The 18051-nt window shown below is 39.3% G+C and overlaps 1 protein-coding gene across 2 annotated transcripts in view; it reads right to left on the bottom strand.

Annotated features, from left to right (window-relative positions):
- Nucleotides 1-18051, bottom strand: part of LOC114046228 (UDP-glucuronic acid decarboxylase 1) — a 148350-nt gene that overhangs the window by 16073 nt on the left and 114226 nt on the right. For both annotated transcript variants that reach the window (XM_027866468.1, XM_027866469.1), the window contains exon 11: nt 3360-3403. In XM_027866468.1, the coding sequence (XP_027722269.1) occupies nt 3360-3403 (44 nt within the window). The remainder of the gene's footprint in view (nt 1-3359; nt 3404-18051) is intronic.

The following is an 18051-nucleotide window of genomic DNA, read 5'->3' as shown; positions in this document are numbered from 1 at the left end:
GGAGATAACAAAAAAAGGTAAAACAAACAAACAAAACAAAACATGGTCTTTTTAAGGAGCTCGCATTCTAATAAGGGGGAGACGACATACAAAAATACTATGCATATACAAGATAGATAAAGAATAAATGGGAGATGATCTAGCAGTGGTGAGGATGGAGAAGGGCTTCTTTTAAAAAGGAATGGGGGAGGGAGTGGGGATGTAAGTTGAGTTTTGAATGAGACCAGAAAAGCAAGAATGTGGAGGTAAGGAATGAGAGTATTTCAGGCCTGGGGGATAGGGTTATGTATGAAGAACATCAAGTACAAGGGATGGGGAGGTGTAGGAATTGACATCATCAGATCGGTGTTTTAGGAAAATCCCTTTGGCAGTTGACTAGAAGGCGAATTGAAGTGGGGAAAGACTTGAGACAGGGAAATCAATTAGCAGACTACTGCAACAGGATGGGTCATGAGAGCCTGTAGCAGGGTGATTACTATGTGAGAAGGGGAAGTATTCAAGAGATTTTGGGAAAGTAGAAACCAACAAAACTTAACAGATTGAATATGTAAAGCTCAATTTCTGTGTCATCATCACGTGAACATGGGTAAAACTCTATCCTGAGCCTAGGTTTTTCTCTTGTGTGAAATGGGGATTATACTGAAAGAGTTGTTGTGACGAAAGCATTTGTAAATTGTAAAATGAGTGAACATCAGAATGTCTTCATTCAAGCAGGAATTGTACTGAGCAACATTATATTAGCATTTAGACAAAACTGTATCTATCAAAGAAAGAAAACTATTTCTTTAAAAATAAAAAGACTTCCACCAATTAGTTCAAGCTTGTGAAGATTTACAATGTAAAACACACCAGGTGAATAATGTAAATAGAATGCCACTCAATGTGAAGAGAGTAAACTAAGAAAATCTCGATTTCTGGCATTGTTTTAAAGTAGAAAGGAACCTTAGAGATGATGGAATCAAAATGACTTAAGAGTTGTTCTACTGAAAAGAAAAATGGCACTGGAATCAGGAGATTCAAGTTATAGTGCCGGGGCTGCCACCAAGTAAGCTCCAAGACCTTTGCTGTTGTTCAGTTGTTTCAGTCACATCTGACTCTCTGTGACCCCAGGTGGGGTTTTCTTGGCAGAGATACTGGAGTGGTTTGCTATTTCGTTCTCCAGATCAGTTTACAGATGAGGAAACTGAAGCAAACAGGGTTAAATCAATTGCCTGGGATCACACAGCTAGTGAGTGTCTGATGCCAGATTTGAACTCAGCAAGATGAGTCTCCCTGACTCCGCATGACACTCTATCCACTGCACCACTTAGCTACCAATGGGCAGGATTATTTCAGCTCTTTGGTATTCAATTTTCTTAATGGGTGAAATGGAAATAATACTTGTACCACCTATATGAAGCATCTTTATCATAAAGCATTACATAAATGTTAGCTAATATCATTAGACTTTGATTTGATGAGGATGTCTGAAAAGGGGTGAGGAGGGGAAATAAAATGGGTGAAAAGTGATGAATTTCCTACACATAGGGTTGAGCAGCAACCCTACTGCAATATTTATCTCCAAACCTATGAAGAACTAAACAGTACTAAACTATACTACTACCAGAATCCTTCTACCATTCACTCTATTTTATATGTGCCTTGGGCTGTTCCAATTGTTAAAACAATTTTTTAAAAACAGTCTCTTAGCTGGAGGCTGAAGGATAAGGAGAGACTTCTACAATTTCCCAAATTGGAAAGGGCCCAGTAGACAGATCTTTTCCCTTCCTTGAATGCTGAGGTCATTCTTTTGAACTTAGGACTCAGGAAGACCTGAGTTTGAATCTTCCTCAGACATTTACACTAGGTGTACAACACTAAGCAAGTCACTTTCACCTCTCAGGTCCTCAGTTTCCTCATCTGCAAAATGGAAAGGGTTGGACCCAATGGGCCTTAGAGGCTTCATAATTCTCCATCTACAAGCCTATAAGCCTAAGAGAAAATAGTCTAGGAATGGCACTGAATTATACTTGTGACCAACTTTTTGTTGTCTCTATGATGGTCTTTATCCCATGTAACCCTACTTTTCCCAAGTCTTTGCTGGGTGGATGTAGCAGCCAAGCGACTATACGGTAACTGAGGGGAACTTCTTCAGCACTCTGTGAAGTGAGGTGGAAGAGGACCTCCAGTAACTTATTACCCCTGGTCACTCCAGGAGAGTAGGTCACAGATCACTTGTGCGTGTATGAGGGGGTGATTTCCAATCTCAGAGTTCTCACTGAACTTTCAGCCAGAACCTGATGCTGAGTACTCTGGATACTCCTTGAGAATATAAAATGCAAACTCACTTCTGGGGAAAAGAGACCACTGGAAAGATTAAAGACTAAGTTTATCCAATTAACAATTTTGTCTTGGAGAGGTGGGGAGAAGGGAACCTGGATTCAAATCCTGCCTTTGACACTTACTACCTTGGTCAAGAACACAACTTCCCTCGGCCTTGTTTTCCTCAGTGGTAAAATGAGGTAAAAAATTTAGAAGGTCTCTTCTACCTCTAAATCTATGATATTCATGGCTATAAAATTACTAGAAAATCTTTTAAGGGGGCATAGCCTATTGACTAGAGGAATTTTCATAGAGAAGAGTATAACTTGTGAAAATGTATTTTCTATGGAGGTATATAACATAACATAACATAATTAGTTTGGAGGAATGGTCTTGCCCATTATGTGTATAGCTATCCAAAAACAGGATGGACTAATTTCTTCAAGTATATGACTACTTTTCTGGGCTATTATGAAGGAAATATGTAACTATTTCAATACAAACAATAAGCTCTCCAGAGGTTAAAAACATTTGCCCACGTTCTTCAAGTATAACAAATCTGCAGAGTTTTAAAGGCTCATCCAAACCAAGGAAGCCTTTTCCAAAGGATGACGCAATGTGCATAGCATTTGTTGGTATGCTGCATTCAACAAACCTTTATCATCAAAGCTGAGGCCAGAAATTACACTGATTAAAAGTCATACCCAGTACTTGACAAATGCAACTAAGGAACACTAGATGGCAGCATGGATTAGGAGAAAACCCACCAAAAGTGGGTTAATTGCTAACAGAGAAACACAAAACTCAGATTTAATTTGAAAGACAAGATTTATAGAGGCTTTTTGGTTTAAAAAAAATCGTAAAAATCTGAATTTATTTTAAAATGGGAAATGGATCTTTTCAAACTGCTTCTTTCCTAGTGTATCTTGGAACTTTACAAAATGAAAATGAAGATCCCTCAGGACCACATCTTATCTGTCCCTGAACCAAAACCACCAGAACTGGATAACAGACCCTTCAAATTAATTACATGTTACAAAAAACAAACACGCCCTTACCTGACATACTGGAATGCTCGAGTCTGAGACCCAGAACCGTATACCTAGGAAAACAAACAGAAAGCCTATCAAGAACACAGTCGTACACAGGGGTATGCTGGTAAATGTTTAACAACCAGCTCTACAAAAAAAAAAGTATACAACCTAGGTTTTGAGTTGAATCTTCATTATTAACATTTTCTTACCTTCTTAAGCCTAGACAATCCACAAAACAATAAGTCAAGCCTTGTTTCATAGCTTTTACCTATTTTAGAGATACAAATGCTTGCATTGAAAATTTGGGGCAGCTAGGTGGCGCAGTGGATAGAGCACTGGCCCTGAAGTCAGGAGGACTTGAGTTCAAATCCGGCCTCAGACCAAACACCTGACACTTACTAGCTGTGTGACTCTGGGCAAGTCACTTAGCCCCAAGTGCCTTTAAAAAAAAAAAATTAACAATTGTTCTGGGTCCAACACACCCCTAAATCACTCCTGAAGGCATGGAGAGGATCAAATTCCAAAGAACACAAGTTAAACTTGAAATGAACGTGTCTAAGTGTTGGAGATATATTTCACTCTCAACAAAAGTTTTTCTCTATTATTCTCTCCTATGGTGAAAACACTTCAGCTAATATTAATTCACATTTACCTAATGCTTTAAAAGCTTCCAAAGAGGAATTTGATCCCAGGTCTTCCTAACTCCAAGCCCACTACCCTAATCGACTATACCATGCTATCTCTCATGCTGAATGGTATTTAGCAAAGGCAGCCTAAAAAACAGCCTGAGGAATTGTCCTCAGGGTGGTACTCTTTTTGATGGCCCACACAGAATGCTTCGTACCTGAGAATATTATTATATACTGCTGAGAAACTGGGTCATTACATTCTTGGCTCCCCGATGAAATGGTTTGAGCTTTTCAGTTTAATTACCTTTTCTAGCACTGACATTTAGCACTTTATTTTTAAGTGCTTAGGGCATAACTAGCCAAGACTATTGAGACCAGATAGCCAACACTTGCCATTTCTGGATTGGGTTATGACTACTTCCTTATACTTCAATCTTGAGTGAGAAGAACACTGGGGATCAGAAAATTCTTACTGCAAATAGCCCTAAATTCTTTAAAATGTTTTCTTTAAGTAAAACTGTAGAAAGGGAATGTGCTAGCACAGGGGGTTTGCACACAGTAGGTAGGCTCTCAAATATTCATTTTATGAAATTTTGGGAAAATATAGAGCAGAAAAGAAAGCTTACAAAATGGTTCATTGAACCTTAAGAGGGGAAAAACTGGGGCAAGAAATGATGTAGTTGCTTAAATTTTTTTTAGGTTCAAATCTGTGATTTCACTGGTAAATGGAAACCCTCAGATCAGTTAACTATTCTGCAACTTACTATCTTAGAAAATTGCCTGCAGCAAAAGAAGATCAAATGAAGTAACATTTGTAAAAGCATTTAGCCCAGGGCCTGGCACATAGTAGGTAGTTAAAAATTGCTTCTTCCCTTCACTTCCTTAAAGTAACATGGCAGGGGTCATACAATCAGAATGTATCAGAGACATGAACCCAGCTTTTCTAGACTTGAGATTAGTTCTCTTTCCATTGTACCACACAGCCCTCTTACGATAAATAAATACATGTCTTCAAAAGGAAGGGACAGATATCCTCTTGGTAGAGCAACTTCATGATGATAAATCACTTTCTCTGCCAAACAGATGCATTTTGTTAGAAAGATTTCTTTCTTCAATGGGGGTTAGATGGTGGAAGGGAGGGAGAGAAAGTATATGTTTGCTAATAGAAAATAAATGTTTTTAATACATGTATGCTATATTCCTGAAATATATGACAACTTTTTTTTTAAAGCAAGATCAGTGTTACCGATTCTTACATGTTTTCCACCTTGGGTTGTGGCCCAAATTATGGCATCAGAGGTTCTACAGAAGGATTTGAAGGATTCTTAGAGGGAAGCACATTTCACAGTTTCATGGCCAAGTGTGGGAAGGTTTTGCTTTCTGTTTTTTTTGGTGGGAAGCAGAGAACTATTAAGAAAGATTATCTCTGAGACCAGCTCCTCTCTCAACAACAGCTGCAATTCTGACAGCACAGTAATAGTGCCTCCTTGTACTACCATGACCACAAGGTATATCCTCCCTCCTTTCCCAAACAGCTTTGAAGGGATAGATAGCTGCCACAGGTACACTTATTCTACCACCCAAATTCCTACAGAGTTCAAGGCTAGCTGGTGGGGCTGAGTGGTTTAGAATGAGCTGCAGGCTGAATAAAAAAATGTAAGGGTTGGAAGGAGTCTGAGAAATCATCTAGTCTAGGGGTTTCTAACTTGGGACCATGAACTTTTAATAACTACATTTCAATGTAATAATTTCCTTTATAATTCTAAGAATTTTATTTTATGCATTTAAAAACATTACTATGAGAAGGGGTCCCTAGGCTTCAGATGGCCAAAGGGATCTATGACATAAAGATAGGTGAAGAATTGGTCCAACCTAACCTTCTCCCTCTGCAGCCAAGGAAACTGAGTCTCCCAGGGTCAAAGTGAATTTCCTAAGGTCACACAAAAGTGAGCAGCAGCAGAACCTTGATTCCAACCCAGGCTTCCTTAGCTCTCAGTCCAGTGTTCTCTCCATAATATCATGCACCCCAACATTTAAAGAATTGTTTATATACCTACTCAAGTTTACATACCTACTTATATACATACTCAAGTAATACCTACTTGAGTTAACTTTTAGCCCTTATCTCAGCAGAGAGTGCTGGGCCTGGAGTCAAGGAGACCCGAGTTCAAATCCAGCCTCAGACACTTGCTAGTAGCTGTGTGACCCTGGGCAAGTCACTTAACCTGTTTGCTTTAATCCACTGCAGAGGGAAACGGCAAGCCACTCTAGTATCTTTATCAAGAAAACTCCATGGACAGCATTAGTGTGTTACTATCCACAGGGTCAAAAAGAGTTGGACACAACTGAACACACAAGAGTCTATACACTAAGGAACAAGATGAATTAAAGTAAGTATGGACTTGGAGCTAGAAACCAGGGTCAAATACCAGCTCTGACAATACTTGTGTGACTTTGGGCAAGTCACTTAACTCCCTTGGCCCTAATTTAATAATCTATAAAATGAGGATGTCAATAATGCTTAGACCACTAATGTTACAATATCACTGTGAGATCCAAAGGAAACAGTGCAAAAGCATAGATACAAGCTCTAAGAGTTATTTATAGTAATAGTTTTGTTGTTGCTGAGTCTTTTTCAGTCATGTTCGACTCTTCATGACCCCATTTAGGGCTTTCTTGGCAAAGAGACTGATTTGTCGTTTCCTTCTCCAGCTCTTTACAAATAAGGAAACCAAGGCAAACAGGGTGAAGTGACTTGTCCAAGTTCTAAGTGTCTGAGACTGGATTTGAACTCACAAAGAAGAGTCTTCCAGTCTCCAGGCCTGGTGCTCTTTCTACTGTGCCACCTAGGTGTCCCATAGCAATAGTAGCAAATCTATTTAGAAAAAAAAAAAAGCCTTGTAACTCAAAGGTAGATTTAATGATTAATAATATATTTGAGTCAGTCAGCAAACAATAATAATAATTAGTAGTAACAATGAATTAGCATTTAAGCTTTAAGGCTTACATACTGCTTTACAAATAATATCATGTTTTATCCTCACAACAATCCTGGGAGATAGGTGCTATTATTATCCCCATTCTACAGAAGAGGAAACTGAGGCAGAAAGAGGTTAAGTGTCTCACCCAAGGTCACATTGCTAGTATTAGGAGTTACATTTGAACTCAGTTCTTCATGAGTCCATCCACAATGCCACCTAGCTTCCCGTGCATGTACATAGACAGCCAGTATTGTTTGCACATTTTAATGCTTTCTATAATATATTCCACATTCTACCTGGAAACTTCATTACAAGACGTATACCAGTTGCCCCATCCAGGGACACTCATTTGCATAATGTTTTCCTCAGAGGAATACAAAGTTGCACAATTAGTGTTCAATTGTGGTAAATTCCCTGTCATCCTGACAAGTGTAATTTCACAGCAAAATGTCTATTTTTTACTTGAAATTCTCAGTTATTGCTTTTCTCTATTGTGAGTAAGCACTAATTTCTCTACTGTGTGTAAGTAAAATCCCTAATTTACCCTTCTCTTGTTTTTAAGAAGGGGCAGTGGCAAGTCCTACCAGAAGAGTGCTTTGTGAAACAGGCAGCCAGAAGACAGTGCTAACTCTCTGGAGGTTTTTCCCTCCTTCAAAGTCACTTAAGGCTTACGTCAAAGTGCTGTGGAGTCTACGAAGTTCATTATGAACGTTAATCCAATCCCCATGACTGGGCTCTCAGAGTCCTCCTCTTTACATCCCTTCCTGTTCCCACTCAGAAATATGAACTGGCCTTAGATATCCTAGGGTCCCTACAGGCCCAGTTTAGAATGGGCTCAATGGGTGAAGGCTGAGTCCATAAAATCAGATGTGGGAAATAGGGAATGGTTATCCCTGATTCTGAGCAATTTCACGGTCTTCCCTGGGCTTTTGTTACATTTGGGGGAGAAGGGTTAAGAGGGAAGAGGGTCTGCTAATCCTAATTAAATAGTGGGAGAGAGGAATCTTTTACCTAATAAACCAGTGACCATGTCCCTCACTCATTCCAGATGTCACACATTTGCTGTTGGCATGCGTATGCGTATGTGTGTGTATGTGTGTGTGTGTGTGTGTGTTTGTGTTGAGTTCTGATGGCTCAGAATAAGTGTAATAGTAACTGCTTCTGCTCTGGCCAGAGACTATGAGGGTCCTCCCCTCTCAGATTCATTCTTTCTTGGAGACAAACTAGGCCATCTTTTGCCTCAATTCTTTCCGAGCCTTTAATTACTAAATGGACTTTGCCTCAGACAAACTGAGACCCAGGAAAGACTGTAGCTTAGAAAGGTCATGGTTTCCCACTGCATCTGACTCATCGCCAGTCATCCTAACTTGTGTCTTGTCACTGGAATCTGATGACTCTGGAAGAGACAGTGAGGCTGATAACTCTGCACAGCTCTGACTCACTTAAATCCAATTCACTTGTCAGTCAAGACATCACCCCATGACGTCACTGGTCCTCTTCAAGAACAAAGGACAAACAACAACAATCTTCAGCAGTAACTAAGAATCGCACTGGAGAGAGTGCAGGACTTGAAATCAAGATCTGATTTCTTGCCTCAGCAACTTAATGGCTATATAACCCTAGGCGAGTCACTTAACTTTGTTGAACCTCAGTTTCCTCAAGTGTAAAATAGCGACACCTACCTTTCATAGTTGTTGTGAGGATCAAAAGAGACAACACATGTAAAAATCCCTTTGTAAACCTCAAAGTGCAATATAAATATTAATTATTGTCATTATTATTATTAATTGGTGTTTGCCCTAAACTTTCCTGGCAGGAATCAAAAGCCCAGGTCCAAAAGTCCAAATCCACTCTATTTTCCCTCACGCCATGATGCCTTCAGTCTCTTACTTTGGGTTGTCTGCCTTGGGGGCAGCACATACTGAGCACTCACTGTGTGTCAAGTTCTGTTCATATTCAGTGAGAATGACTGACCTTTGGGTCAGTCTGAAACCCAACGTGATCCTCTGCTGGCCTTCCAAAGAATACCAAATTTCTGGGTATTCTTTCTACCTGACAGCTTCACCAGGTAGTAGGACTAGGTCATTATGGCACCATAGGTCTAAAGCTGGAAGGAATTTCAGAGACCACAAACCTCCTCATTTTACAGAGGAGTAAAATGAGGTCCAGAAATGTTCAACAGTCCTTTAGCTGTGGTATTGTTCAGGGTGACTGTTGGCCCACAGCACTGGGCTATAGGGTGATCATATTCAGGCTGCAAATTGTGGTCACTTGTTTTAATTACTGACACATATCATTACTGTTGGGGGGGGCACATAAGATTACACTTTGTCAATAAGCAGGCCAAGCCTATTACCTAGACAGCTTCAGTTTCATGGATCTCTAAAGGCAGGTTTACAGATTCCAATAAGGAAAAATACCACTAAGGATTTTTAGTTGTTCCAACATTTGCCATTCTTACATCGGTACACAGCATATTTCCATGGGCTCCACTGAAAAAAAGAAAGAACACCTCAAATGCTATTTAGAAGCTTCAGTTTCATGGATCCCTAAAGGCAGGTTTAAAGCTTCCAATAAGGCAAAATACCACTAAGGATTGATAGGTTGTTCCAACATTTGCTATTCTTATATGAGTACAAACAAACAGCACAGTGTGGTGCATAGAGCCTTTGGTGTCAGGAAAACCTGGACTTGAAAGTCCTCCTTTATCAGCTGTGTGATCCAGGGCAAGTCACTTAACTTATCAGTGCCCTTAGGCAATCCTTTAAAGCTACAAGCTGCAGAACAGGTTTCTGACATTGACAAAATCACAAGACTGGCACAAAACAAAGACACACACAAATGCACAAATACTCATAAATACCCCCCACCCTGCCCTAATTGGCACAGAGAAATTAAACAATGTTCCCAGCCAGTATATGCCAATCTACATGTACAGGACATATGTGCAGGACTGGAGAAGATGACAGTACCAATCAGCAATGTTATGGCCAAGCAATAAGACTTACGCAGTCTCTTATCTATGAAGAGTCTACTTATAGATGATTCATACACAACCATGGCCACTCGGCTCTATTCTCATATCTCTCTAAATTACCTCTTCCTTGTCCCAACTCTGTCAACTTCTGATAGAGTGATGGACCCAGCTGTCATGGGAAGAAATACTCCATTTGCCCTCCCCCCCATTAATAGTCTCTAATAGCCCTCCCCAACCTGAGCTTTTTTTACCGTATCTCTATCAGGGTTGCCTTAGGAATCCCCATATTTTAGCTGCTATCTATTTGAAGTACCAGTCCCTCAAAAGCCACTGGAAACCAACCCCACTTTGGTGTAGTATACAAAGCCCTGGACTCAGAGCCAGGTAGATGAGTTCAAATCTGATACAGCCTTATTAGCTGTGTGACCCTGGCTTAATCTCTATGAACCTCAGTTTCTTAATCTATAAAATGACAGAGTTAGATTTGATGACTTTTCAACTCTAAATCTATGATGCTATGATTCCATGATTTATCCTGGGTGTCTCTTGAGCACCACTGCCAATGGATTTGGATCAGCATAAAAGGTGGAATCCTCACTGTAGGCATGTATAGATATGAAGGGGAAAACGCTTGCCCCTAGAACTTGGATGGGGAGGTAGGGAAGGAATTTGCATTTAAAATATAAAATTCATTATCCCACTGAAATAACATTACAAAAGGTAGGTAAGTTCATGGTTCAGTAATAGTATATAACTTAAACGGGCACCCATGGGCCACCTCCTCATCATTAACAGCAGGAATTCTTAACCTTTTTTGAATTATGGATCTCTTTGGCAGGCTGGTGAAGTCTATGGACCTTTCTCAAATAATTTTTGTTGCTTACATTCATAATGGAAGGAATGCTAAATTCCTGTGAGAGGTTTATGAAAATAAAGATGCCATTTTCACCCCCATCCAAGTTCATGAATCCCCTGCAATCTATCCATGGATCTCAGGTTAAGAACAACATATTTTTCTATGAGAAAACACCTTCTAAGCTCCAAAACTCTGATGTAACAGATGAACTTCTAAAGTGAAATTAATCTGTTATTAGGGATCCCTAAAAGGTATATTTTTTCTCTGGCATGGTGCTTTGCTCAAATCTTGTTGTAAGTCACCCACAGGAATGTCCCCTTGGCACACATGTGTTTGACAACTGCTAACATTTTAACCACACAAATGCAGTCTGAAAGCTTCCTCCTAAATCCCCCCTGCACCAGACAGCAGCAACTCTGCATATGCTTAATGTTAAAAGAATAACGACCCATGGCAACCAAGATGAGAGTACTAAGAGATTTGTATGAAAATATGGTGTAAGAGAGGAGAGAGGGAAAAAAAGATTTAATTGAATTTCTCTGCCCCAACTCATATACACACACTTTCTATGTGTAGGAATCAAGAGTGCTCAGAGCACAGGGAAAGCATCAGGCACAAATACACACGAAGCCCTATGTTATAAGGCAGATTAGACCCCATGCCAATTTTCTCCTCTAAATATGACAACAGTGAGGCTAAATTTTTAGAAGATTCTGCCTTATTTCCTCTTTGGAAAGGAAAAATAAAGAGAGTTTCTGGAGGAAAGAATTGATTATGTGGGGTCGACATTCTGTGCAATTGTTTAGTAGATGACAAAGAGTTTAAAGATGATTAGGGAGGAAAACCAGCTACAAAGAATGAGTGGGACAGTGAAGACCTGGACAGGGGGTTATACTTCAGTCATTATTTTTACATGTGTTGTTGCCTCCTTCTGCTGGTTCCCACAGTCTGCCGGTTTCCATTTGTGGTTTCGATTTTAAAATCTTTTATTTTTTTGAAGAATGTAGCCATAATTCAGAAATCAACAAAAGAACTAATATCAAGGCATCTTTCTAGCTTCCCTTTAATGCGACTGCCTTTCCTCTATACACGTTTGTTTGTACAAAGTTGTTTGTGCTTTGTCTCATTAGCCTGTGAGCTCCCAAGAGAGCAGGTACTGCCTGTCTTGCCTTTCTTTGCCAGCTCTTAGCATAGTGCCTGGAATATAATGGGTATATAATAAGCACTTGGTGACTTGACTTAACTGATCTTAGAAGAGGGAGTACCCTCAAAGTGTCCATCTACTTTCTATTTTCAAAAATATGAAATAAAGATAATTCCTGAAGAAAGGCTAAAATCAGCCATGCATACATACCTTATCCCTCAGACTAGAACTATTCACACCAGTTTGCCATTTATTTTTTAAAAATGAAACTGTGGCGTGAATAAAAAATTCTTCTAAAACTTTACTGAATAGCCAGTTTAATATGAAACAAGCTAAACTTGTATGGAAAAAGTGATGGAATCACGGAACTTGGACTCAAATTCCACCTCTATTGGTGTGGCCTTAAGCAAATTGCTTAAACATTCTGGGCCAGTTTTCTCATCTTTAAAATCAGGGGGTTAGACCAGACAACCCTTCTAGTTAAAAACAAAGATGAAAAATACCTTATTGCCCTATTTTTAAAAGCTCCTAAAACAAAAAAAAAATGTCTATCTGTCTGTATGTATACACACATACATATGAAATTTCTAAAACAGTTGATTCCATTCAAATTCCTGGTTATAATGTCTGTTGATTTGGTTATGAGATTTTTTTTTTTTAAAGATTTCTAAATGATATCCTTTTTTACCATCATGATAAATGATCAAATTGGGCCTTTGGAAAACAATTTATGGGTAACTCTGTAAAGGGTGACTTTGTAAACGGCAATTAAAGAGGCTAAGTTGGTACTGATACTAAACATTCCTTTTCCCTTAGAAATGACACTTAGAAAACACACATGAGAAAAGAAAGGATGTGTGCGCCTCGTTATTTTCCTTCCTCTAAGGAACTAAGTTTTTTCAAGTGGATTGGGGGAAGTAGGGGGAGGTTTTGTACAATCCTTCTCAAGATAATAGTCAAAGCATTAGTTGGCATGAGTTTGCCAAAATGCTACCTCCAACACCGCATAGGAGGCGCAGGGCGGGGGGGAAGGCATTGATAGAACTGCTTGAAAAGTCACCATAGGAAAGTATCATGATAAATGAAAAATAATCAAAAGACAATTTAATAAGAAAAAAAAAAAGCAAACCCCTCCCAAATGATCTTCCTGATGATTAGCTTTCTTTTCACCTTTCCAGACTATACTACTGAGTGCTTTGTAACACAGTGCACTCACTGATGGCACCAGCCATCCTTGCTTCCTCCCTACGGAAGCTCTCCAGGCACAAAGACAACACATGAATTATTGCTGCCTGCCAACAATAGATCTTAGTCTTGTGACACACTGGGAGGCTCTGTTGGCTGACTAGCACTTGGGCTCTGACTGCTGCCAGGAGGCTAATGAATCAAGACCATGCTTCTAGGAAGATCTCTGGCAGTTTTGCTCTTGAAACCAAATAGCTCTGATCCCATAATATAAAAAGAAGGGCTTCTGTATATAATAGGTGAAAAGAAGGAGGGAAAGAAAAGTAAAAAGGAATGTCAACTCGGTGATCTATGTGGCACCGAAGACCAATAGAGCCCCGATTGAAGGGTGGCTGAGAACCTCTAAGAGAAGTCAAAGGGAAATGGGGAAAGAAGCTATCAATGCAGCTACAGTGATTTAGTCTCAGGTGACAGAGACAAGCATGCAGCCTCTGGAGCAAGACACAGACTTAGTGATGCTATTCATGAGAAAGAAACAAAAACAACACACCTAAACGCATTCTTATTATTTAATATTCTTCCCTAACACACCATGCTCACAAACCTTGGGGTAACAGTATGTTTAAAGTGGAAATCATTTCTGAGATGTGGATTACTACAGTGGGACTAGGCCAGTTTAGCTATAAAGTATTCAATGAATGGGCTTGCCATTGTTTTCATATATTAAAAAAAGATCAATTATTCAGTTTGGCACTTACTGCCCCTTCCTAGTACAGCTCCAGTCCACCCTTCCTGACTTATTTCCCATCACTCATTCCCATACTCTACATTCTGGCCAGAGTGAATTATTTATTTGTTCCCTGAACTTGGCATCTCAACTACTGCCTCCCTCCCTTTGCATGGGCTGTTTCCTCATTCCTGGAAGGTAATCCTTCATCATTTCTGCCTCTTGGAAGGGACCTCAGGATCCAATGAGTCTAATCTGGAGCTAGAAGGGGCCACAGGGCTATCGAGGCCAATCCCCTCATTTTAACAAATGAGGAAACAGGCCTAGAAAGATTTAATGACTTATCTAAGGTCACACAGGTAGTAAGCATTAGACAAAGGATTTGGCTCTAACTCCAGAGCTTGGACTTTAAAAAAAAATTTGTTTCACGCTGCCTCTTTCAATTCAGATGAATCTTTGTATAAGAAACCTTTTACGATGCCAATTTCTAGTGTTCTTTCCCTCCTGAAATTTCTTTGTATTTACTTATATTTACATATCACCCCCCCAGTAGAATATAAATTCTCCTTATAGGTAGTGACTGTATTTTTTTCCCTATTCCCCAATAGTTTGGGTGTAACAATTTGCTTAAATGCTTCTCTTTGTCAATGTGAGTCCAATACTATATTCACAATAACATGGGAGCATATTCAAACCTTGCTTAGGATACATTCCATTTAGAAATATATCATTCTCATAATCTTGAGAGAACTCAGTGCTCAGTTCAATACTTTGGATGATTTGTGATATCTAGTTGTTTCCTGAGCTCTGCAATACTTTGCATCAAGGGTTCTTCACTTTTTTTTCCTTTGTATGATAAATCCCTCTTAGCAGTCTGGTAAAGCCTCTGGATCCTTTTCTTCTCAGAATAATGTTTTCAAATGCATAACATTAAGTATAGAGTGATACAAAGGAAACTCATCATACACAGTTATCAAAATATTTTATAAAACAGGTTCAGGGACTCCAAGTTAAGAATCCCTGATTTAGTTCCCCTGAAGAGGTGTCAATTCAACTACCAACAAGCTCCACCATGAAAAAAATTCATTTAATAAAGCAAAGAAAGTAATGGGTGTGTTATGTCTCACTTAGCAGGCAATTCAAGCAAAGGAGCATTACACATTTAACCCCAACCATATGACCAACATACAACTCTGAAAATGCAGCCTAAGAATCCTTAAACAACAGTCACTATTTTTGACAAGTCACTAATTATTGACAATAGTCATGGGTAAAAACTAGAAGAACAAGACAATCAGAAAAGCTGAAACCCCAATGGTTGAAAGAGCACTGTGGTAGAAATAGGCTATGATGCTGTCTAGGAAAGTCTCTGGAGAGAAGCATAGGAGAGCAGGAAGTAGATGAAAAAGAGTGGGGAAAATAGCCGAACATACTGTGAGAAGACACAGAGAAATGGGGTTGTGGAGGTGAGCATGGTTTATCAAACACAAACATAAATTAAAAACCTAATTCTAAGTTAAATGGCAAATTCCATACACTGATGATTCTCAACTCTCCTCTACCTTAGCCACCTATAAGAAGAGTCATAACCATGATTTCACTATGCCTCATAATTGTTCTTCCATGACCTAGAACTTGTGAAATTCTTCTGTGGGATCACAATGTGCTATACATCCATCTCTCCCTTGGCCTTATTCCTCAATCCCTCTTTCACCTTCACAATGACTTTTGGTCTCTCTGTATCACTTTCTTTTCTCCCAGTCTACCTCTTCCTCTTCTCTTTATATTCCTGATCAATTCAACTATCTCCTATTCCAGAATCCCTTGTGCCCTGGTCCTACTGTCAGTCAAACCTTAACAAACCCCAAATCTGGATTACTGACACATCTACCTTCTCTTCACTTACACAATATGTTGTTGAGAGTTGGTAGAGAAAGCCACCTAATAGTACCAACTGGACCCACAACAGATTTATCTCATCTCAATTGAGTCCTCACTGCTGCAAGGCAATACTTTTATTTTTCTATGATAATAACATTCTTCTCAGTGGTTATTATAAACTTTCTTTTCTCAATGACTCTATACCATTTCATTTCCCCTCTTTCTTTATTGTGAAAACACCTACACACCTCAAAATCTTTCCGTATCACCTCACTATTCTTTCTTCCTCTTCTATAGTCTTTGAGGAAGTATTCCCACTTTTCCTTGCCAAATGCAAGCTCTACGTGTTATTAATTTCATCTCTTTCCATATCTTCCAAGAGCTTGTCTCCTTGATCATTCCCCTTTTCTCCCACCTTTAATCACTTCTTTATCTACTAGCTTCCCTTCCCTAATGGGTACAAACAAGCCCAGGTCTCATTTTTCCTTAAAAAGTCTTTACTTGAGCCTGCCACCCCCTCAAACTATTATCTTACATCCTCCTGCTTTTCATAGACTACACATCATCTTCCATGTCTATACTTTCATACCAGCTACCTCCCAGTTTTAGAATATGTTCATTCCTAATATCTACTTCTTACAAACCTTGCTTCAGCGCTCAAGTGCCACTTTCTCAAGGAGGCCTTTTCTGAACACTCCACCCCTCCAGCCCAAGAAGTCTGTTCTTTCCCTTCTAAAATCACTTCCTATTTATTTACTTTTCAGTGGATATGTTGCCTATTTTCAGTAGAATGTAAAGCTCCTTGAATGCAGGGACTACTTAGCTTTTATCTTTATATCCCTAGCCCCCAGCATTAGTGTCCTAATGAATGTACTGAATAAGAAGTTTTAGAGTCAAAATTTGAACCCAGATCCTCTGCTCTTTCCATTACAACTCCCTCCCTCCATGTTAACTGTATTTATGACATCCCTGTAATAAACTACAAGTTCCATCAAGGCAGGAAATGTGACTTTTAAAATTCTGTATCTCTCCCAGCACCTGTCCCAGTACTTTGCACATAGTAGGTACCTAACCAATATTAGCTGAATGAATAAATCTTCATGATGACCTAAAATACGCTGAGTTGGAGGCACATAATCTAATAAAAACCAAGGCAGCGCTTGATTAGCAACATGTGAAATAGCCTATGGAAATTTTAGGATGAAGGCTGGCTTAGTCTTTCCACCTCTTTATACTGTCAGCTGATGTATGTGCTCAGAAAAGGCAGACTAATTTTAAATTTATCTAAGCAAGATCCAATTAGGAACATAAACTTGCTGCAAACACATTTGTGTGATACATTTATTCACAAATTTGAATTATGCATACCAGTGCTAACACTCATGGATATGGATAATTGAGATTTGAGAGTGAATATATATGAATACATATATACATAAGAGATAATGTGTTAGAGCAAGAAGTTTTTGGTTTTCTGACTTTCAGACTTTAGGTGAATGGCTGTCTCTGTTCTATAGAAAACCTTTCTTCCTGCCAAGTATCTGTGACGCCATTGGAACAGCTCATCACATGCTATAATCCGCCCCCCTTCCAGCAACCATGCTGATTGACATCCCACCTCCCCACTACCCCATTATCTGCAATCCACTCATGATAACAGGTGTTGGAAACCAATCAGGTGAAATCTCACCCCACCCAAGGTTCTTCCACATTGTACTTATTCTCTTGGGTGGGACCACCCTCTAGTCTTGCACCAAAGAACTAGGAAAAGTGGCAGAGCTTTTTTCGACCTTGGTACCAGGGTAGGAGTACACCTGAATCTCTCTTTCTACTCCTGCCAAAGCTAATGATTCTTTACTCAAGGCCAAGACCCTATATATCCACTATACCTGTGCCTTTCCCTTTAATGTTACTTTCTATGTACTCTGTATTTAAACTGTAGATACCAATTATGTATACGTTGTCTCGTCATTCCACCTCACCCCCAATTAGAATGCAAACTCCTTGAGAAAAGTGACTACTTCAGCTTTTTTATTTCTACCTCCAGAGCAATGCACAGTGCCTAGGACAAGCACTCATTAAATGCCTGAATCTCTTAGATAAAGACATTCCAATGCATCCTCGTCCCTTCTTTCTTTGTCCAGCTATCTTAAAGTAACATCTTCCTATGTGTCCATAATAAAAAGACTACAGGTTTCAGTATTTATTACTAGTTGGTTTGCTTCTGTGGAAAACACTAAATCCTCTCAAATCAGCTACAATGGATGAGAATTTGCTTAATTATGCACCAAGGTGTACAATTTTTCAGGGATATCTAGCTTTAATTTAAAATTTCT

The sequence above is a fragment of the Vombatus ursinus genome, unplaced genomic scaffold, assembly GCF_900497805.2.
Source record: "Vombatus ursinus unplaced genomic scaffold, bare-nosed wombat genome assembly UNPS02014781.1, whole genome shotgun sequence".
Lineage (NCBI taxonomy): Eukaryota > Metazoa > Chordata > Mammalia > Diprotodontia > Vombatidae > Vombatus > Vombatus ursinus.
This window is presented reverse-complemented; position numbering and strand designations above follow the sequence as displayed.